Source organism: Hydra viridissima, unplaced genomic scaffold (genome assembly GCF_058129835.1).
Source record: "Hydra viridissima isolate aposymbiotic clone 2 unplaced genomic scaffold, HvirCarnegie_v1 scaffold_1, whole genome shotgun sequence".
In the NCBI taxonomy this organism is placed as follows: Eukaryota; Metazoa; Cnidaria; class Hydrozoa; order Anthoathecata; family Hydridae; genus Hydra; species Hydra viridissima.
Window position 1 is genome coordinate 11,758,362 of NW_028324300.1, and position 6,960 is coordinate 11,765,321.

The 6,960-nt window shown below is 31.2% G+C and overlaps 1 protein-coding gene across 1 annotated transcript; it reads right to left on the reverse strand.

Moving 5' to 3' along the window:
- Positions 1-775: 775 nt before the first annotated feature.
- On the reverse strand, positions 776-4,240 carry LOC145187774 (NADH dehydrogenase [ubiquinone] 1 alpha subcomplex subunit 13-like). Its single transcript, XM_090074967.1, has 3 exons — positions 4,008-4,240; positions 2,832-2,903; positions 776-1,051 (listed from the first exon to the last, which is right to left on the reverse strand). Exons 1-3 carry the CDS (start codon positions 4,190-4,192, stop codon positions 913-915), a joined length of 396 nt encoding a protein of 131 aa, XP_089931093.1. The 5' UTR covers positions 4,193-4,240; the 3' UTR covers positions 776-912.
- Positions 4,241-6,960: the final 2,720 nt, after the last annotated feature.

The following is a 6,960-nucleotide window of genomic DNA, read 5'->3' on the forward strand; positions in this document are numbered from 1 at the left end:
GACATATTTTATGTCGGCAGAAAATGTTTCAGACATAAAGTTATGTCAAAGTAAGAGGACAGAAAAATAATTCTGACATATTTTATGTCTATGTAAAATATGTCTAAAAATATGTCGACAGATCTGCCAGACATAATATGCCGTAACAACTCTGACAAAAACTATCAACTTCAAATAAAAATTACAAACAACTAAAAACGGTTAGCCGTTGCTAATCGTTAATACCGTAAATCCTCGAATAGGCACAATTTTGAGGAAGTTTATGTTAAAATGCACGATTCACAGTATTCTACAATTTAACTCTTGGTGGTATATATGCTTGTAGGTCAAAAGGAGGAGAGAAATACGAAAAGTAGACCGTTGTAATGAAAGCCAGCTTTTCTTGGTTTTTGTTTCAGTAAAAAAAGTAAAGAGCAGGTAATGAAAATTGTATATCTAAAAGAAAAATTAACGGACTTGTGATCAAACTTTTCTGAAATTCTAAACACCGAGGCGTGGGCATGATTTTGATCCTCTCTAAAGTATGGTAAATAACCTTTTTTCATTTTTTTTTTTGTAGCGTATTAAACTAAGTCAAAAGTCATCGACAGATTTCATTGTTTAGACAATCGCTTGTCTGGGTAAATTCTATGTTTAACTTTTATTCATAAAAGTATGACCTTTCCAAGAACATATAGTTTCCTTAAAAGATTAGTAGCCTATTACTCTTTCTACAGCAAGTGCTATTTGAATCAAACTTTTAAAGGACCATCATAGATAATAGATACATAAGCGGCATGTTTTTCATTTTATTTACAGATCTTCATCTGGTATATTCACTTCTATTTCCATCTTTTATCCAATCACTAAGATTTTTTTTACCCATTATTAAGACATGCTTAATTTTTTCTGTACAAAATTAAACATAGCAATTTACAATTTTATGAGCTCTTCTGGACGAGGCTTTACCCATCTATCTGTATGATAAACGCTTTTACCAGGTTCCCATCCTTCTACATCTTTCATTATAATTTTTTCTGCCTCATAATTTTCTTTCATACGCCGAAGTACACTGCAAACAAAGTTTAAAAACTGCAGTAAATAATTTTGCCAAACAAGAAACAGACTGACAAAACTTATTACAAAAGACCAAGCTAATGTTTAAACTAATTAGCCTTCTTTTATAAAATAGATAATAACTGGAACATATTTTACTTTTTGGGCAGGGACTAGTTCGGCTAAAAGGGTAAGCTGACGCACTGCACTTTGGAATTTTCCACCAGAAATTTCCAAAATTAAAAAAGGATCCTTCCCACTTCAACCAATTCATCTTCCTACTTAACTAATTCATCTTCCAGTATCAGGGCTATAAATGCATATTTGTATTTTGCGTTTTTCTCATTACTTGCGTTTTTGGGGGTCTGTAGGCCATTTTGTGAGCAAAATGTTTTTGGGGCTAGTTGACAACATTCACATTGGCCGTAAATTCACTAAATATTATTGCACACCTACAGACATGCAAAATTATATATATATATATATAAAACAGGACTATAACTCTTCAAAAACTGTTATAAACTGTTATAAAAAATGCTGTTGATGCAATTTTAATAGAAGGAAGGTACATTCGATTGACTTAAGAACAATAAAAGTTAAGGTCAAAAGTATTGCTTGATGAAAATTATCAATAGTTTTCATAAAAAATATGCAATTGAAATAGATACTTAATGTTGCTAAACTTGTCTTTTTTATATGATGAGCCAACTTACCCTAAAGGTATATACACACTTTTTTCTTTTTTGGAGGTCCTTTTAGGGTCACCAATTACTTTTTGGCTTGGCATTTGAACATGCTTGCCAAATTCATCTTCTTATGAACTTCAGTTTTATATTAAAAAAAAAAATCACCCAGAAATGCATAGAGCTTAAAACCTAAAACTATAGCCAACTAGCCCCAGTTCAACTAGCCCCTTATATCCAAAATAATGGGGAACTTTATCTAAATATCCTATTAACATAACTACTATCAATGGGAATTTTGGGAACTTTTGGTGGAGAATTCTAAAGTGCAGTGTGTCAGCTTACCCCTTAGCCAAACTAGCCCCAGTCTCCCCTACCCAAAAAATGTAAAATATGTTTCAGTTACTATCCACTGTATACAAGAATTGTATCTGAATATACTATTAACATAACTAATAAGGGTAGGTAGATGTAAAAACAATATATACATAAAAAATTTTCCACCATTTCAGTAGAATTTTTTTGAGGTTAATTACTTCTGAGGTTATTTACTTTTGGTTTTTACTTGTGAATAAGAAAAAGATTCATTTTTTTTATGGAAGTTAAAATATTTTAAAAAAAACATAGTAAAAATCTTGTAAAAAATTCGTTTTTTACAGCTCTCTTTTCATAAGACTGTCACCATGTGTTTTTTGCCCACCATTTTGTGTTATCGCACAGATTGTTGGGCCACACCCAGTAGATAAAGTTGTTATATGACAAAAATAAACAATGAAGAAAATCTGTGGTTACACCTTCATTCCCTGTCAAACTCATACTTCCACAAATTTTTATACCTTGCTATTAGTTTTATTTGAAAGAAATTTATTAAGAGCCTTTTTTTAATACCTCTATCAGTGTGCCTTCATCATCTCATTAATTATAACTGAAATTAAAATCTTTGTAAAAAAAAACCGTAGATTATATTGATATCACTTAAAAAGAGGCAATCCAATTAGAGAAATTGATAAAATACTCTCAGATCTCTTGCTGTTCCGATTTATTTTTGGTAAATATGTATTTTTGGTAGATATGCATTACATAAAAAAATTATTTCAAGAATACTTTAATCACCTTCTATCTTGCTCTGCAAGCAAGATTGGTATTATTGAAAGTCTGGCAATCACTTTCTCTTTACCCAGCTCTCTAATAAAAAAATGGTATAGGTAAATATTAGGCTTGTAAAAATGCAAGAAATAAAATTAACAAAATGAAAACTTTAAACCTTTATTTATTCAAAGCATATAGCTTGAAGAAATATAAATCCATCAACAACTATTTAAGTGTAGTTGTGCCAAAAAGAAAACTATTTTTCTATTTGCATAAAAATATTACTAAAAAAATTTATACTACAAAAAAAAATTTCAGAAAAAGTAATAAGAAATAAATTGAAATGCTTGCATCATATTATCGTATATTGTATTATCTTGCATTCTACAGATAATATACTAGTTTATTGTACACTGGCTATCATCTACAAAAATCTCATCATGTTACATAGCCATATACTCTATTTCATACCAAAGCATTAGTATTATCTATAAACATCACAATACTAATATACTATAACAATAGTTGGATGATTTCATAGCTCATTTCAATTTTTTTTTTTTTAACTCGTAAAACAACTTGAAACAATTTTAAACAATCAAATCAGGGTCAAATGTGGATGTTCTAAACTTTATAAAGTTCACACAATTCTTTTTTTGTTTTAAGCTTCACTACTTGTGATATGATAAGCTGTTTTTTAGTGGGAGTAATCTTGCAAATATCAAAGAGTTCCTTAAATTAAAATAGTTTTCTATGAAGTAGACATAAAATTAATCAAAGAAAGAATGAGCTGCAATGCTGAGCACACATAAAATTTAATAAGTCATTAGAATTATTAAGTACTTCATTTTTCCAAATGACTTAAAAAGTATTTGAAAAAGTTAAATATTTATTTAACATCAAATATTTTTCTGAAACATAGACAAAGAAATTTATCACGTTTAATGAAATTGATATTTTTTATTAATTGCTATTTGTATTTATTGTATATTATGTCCTATTGTATTAATGTCCCACTTTATGCCATTTAAAAGATACCATTAAGATAGTAAATCGGAGAATTTTAGATCAAATGATTGTTCATTTACAGTAATATCACAAATAAACGTTTTTCCTATAAAGATATTTCATCAAACCATTCATATAGCTATTTATGTAGCCAGCTATATCATTACCAATAGCTAGCTATGCAGTACCCACCGTCTTTTCTGGTTTCCTTTCACAACAAAATAAAATCCGAAAGCCATAACTCCTAAGCCAGTTGCCATCAAGGTAATACCTGTAATTCCCCGTTTTGGAAGATTTTGAACGAAGTTAATCTTGGGATAGCCTCCAGGAGGAGGCATATCTTGCTTATAAGATGCCACTTTAAAGTAGTCCGCCATTTTTTAAAAAATAGCAGCTTCTGCGGATATTATTAAAAATATTAAAGCATTGGGTTATCAAAGGGCGCTTTGGCGTTTGTAATACTGATTTTGCCTAATATCATTCACACAAAAAGTCGTTTTAGTTCTTGAAATCTTATAAATTGAAAACACTGATTCTAACTTATACGATTTATTTTCAAATATTGAAGAGATTTTGAAGGTTGCACAACCAATGTAAGATACAACTGACTGAAGCGAAGTATGAAAAGCAAACTTTCTTTCTGCAAATTTGTATGCAGATTACTTCCAAACAAACTTTTAACTTATCAATAATAGAATAAAAGTTCATTAACTATAATCTCGTCCGTGCAAAGATTACTTCATTTTCTCTATTCTTACCATCTCCTAGTTTGTATATCATCTTCCCGGAGTTTTCATGTTTTTACTGTTTAGGAATTGTTGAACAATTTCTCGACGTTTTGCTAATTCTAGGAGAGATTTTAACAGTCACAAGAGATAAGCCTAATTATTGTAAATTGATTGCAATCTGCCTTTTCCTGTGGATAGAGCTGAAGACTAATATGTTGTGGAAACCTTCCCATCACGCTTCGATGCCAATAAGAGAATTTCTTTTGATCCCTTTTAACTATTATTTTCAGCAAGATAAAGCACCTCCCTAAAGTTGTTGATTTTTTATGTTTTGCTTTTTCCAATTTTTGAATCAGAAAATTTTGTTATCAGTATTGAATGAAAATGGTACATGTTTTATCTTCATCATATGTTTAAGTTTTCTAACAAATTACTTAGGATTTTTTAAAGGACCACAACCCTTTTATTGATCAAGAAGATTTTTCTCGAGTTTAGATAACATGCGGTTAGTGTTTCAGGCTGCTCCGTGGAAAAATCGCATCATCAAGTTTGCATTCTCTCAATTAGTTCGAGGATAGTGTTTATGTTACGTAATTATAATTACGTAATTATAATTACGTAAGCATGATACGTAATTATTTTTTGTTTCGGATATAGTTCGTGTAATGATTTGTGTTTTTATGACGGTTCATCTCACGGTTCAAATAGTGATTCTTTTAAATTAACATTAAATTTTAACATTAAATTCGCGTACTAGTAATACAGGCGCGGATCTAAGGGGTGGCCATTGTGGCAATGGCCATATATTTTAAATTTAACGGCTGCCACATTAGTTTTGGGTTTTTTCGCTTAAGGAATATCCCTAAAAATTTAAATTTGTCTGCCGTAATTTACGAATTTTGGCTATAGAGATTCCTGCCATGGCTACAACAGTTCTTATAATACGTTACCGACGTTTTATTCAATTAATAAAATGCTGTGAAAAAGTATTAAAATATCAATCTTTTATCGAAATTTAAACCGTGAAAATAAAATTTGGCCACACAGTTAAAAATTCCTGGATCCGCGCCTGTAATAACTATATGTTACCCTCACTCGAAATAAATGCAGTCAAGTACAGGTATGCACAGCTAATGGCTGTGGTCTTAGTGGATGTAGTTTTCTCTCAACAACGTTTTTAATCCAACTAAAACTAATCTCTCTCAAGGTCCGTCGAGAGCGCAGAGGAGGTGCGTCCACCTTCAAAGTCAATACAATTTTAACAAGTACCAACATCGTTACGAAAAAATCGTATAGAATTATCAGTCTCTAATCTACTAGCAGTGTTTTTAGCCTGTCAGAATAGTTGTAATTCGCATTTACATTTCAAAGCCCATCACAACACGGTGCAGAGATTCCCTCCGTCAATGCTTTTGAAGCAGCTGTTCAACAAGCAAATAAACGCCGTTCAACGTCCCTCGGCTTTAACTCGGCACCCAATTTCCTTGCTTCGCTTGGAAATGGCTGGCTGAGTTTCATGCAATAATTCCGCCAACTCGTCTTGGGTTTGGCACGAGTCTTCGAGATTGAAATAACCTTTTCCCTTTCACCGCCGTGCTGGTCTTCGAGATTGAAATAACCGTTCTTAAAGTGCTGAAACCATTCACAACACGTTCTTTTACTGATAGCTATCTCACCATACTTATCCGAGACCATTCGATAAGCCTCAACCGCAGATCTCTTTGAATTGAACGCGTTTAGTAAAACTTCCTGCAAATGACGAGAATTTGGCTTGTAAACTGACATTTTAAAGTGATTAAAAATATATGAAGCGAGTACAAAATTACTTAAGTTTGGAAGTGGTGCTTTCGACCGATATGTAAAGTTGCCAAATGGCACTTTAGACCCGACAGTTCTATTCACCACGTATCTTTAACGCGGTCAATCGAAAAACAGCGGAAGCAAAATTATACACTTTATATTTTCAATTATTGTTTTAGTCAAATTTCTGCCTGACATATTTAAGTAATAAAATCCATACATATATACAGATAATCCTTACGTTTTAACATACAACTAAAATTTACAAGAATAAAACTTAACAGAATAAAAGATTGTTTAAGGAAATTTAATTTTTTGCTTAAAGTATAACTTCAAATAAAATTTAAAAAAATAGTCAAGTTTTTTTTAAAAAAAAATCGAATTAAATTAGTTTGTTACGTGTATTCTCGGCGCACTTTTAAAACATTTAGTTACTTTCGATTAAGTACATAAACTACCATTAACGAAAAAATCTTCCACTGAAGATATGTTTTAACTGAGCTATACTACACAATTTTGTCGAGGAAAGAGACCGGTTAGATCTCCTAAGAAAGTTAACTGTCCGGTGGATGGTAGAAAAGTACGGATGTTTTCGCACTCAAACTATTCTGTGAAAT

Excerpts from the sequence above, each read along its gene's own strand:
- LOC145187774 (XM_090074967.1), bottom strand. The coding sequence starts at position 4,192 with ATGGCGGACTACTTTAAAGTGGCATCTTATAAGCAAGATATGCCTCCT. Across the intron at positions 2,904-4,007 it reads AAAGGAAACCAGAAAAGACG|AGAGCTGGGTAAAGAGAAAG; the intron begins GTGGGTACTGCA and ends TTTTTTTATTAG. Across the intron at positions 1,052-2,831 it reads CTTGCAGAGCAAGATAGAAG|TGTACTTCGGCGTATGAAAG; the intron begins GTGATTAAAGTA and ends CTTTGTTTGCAG.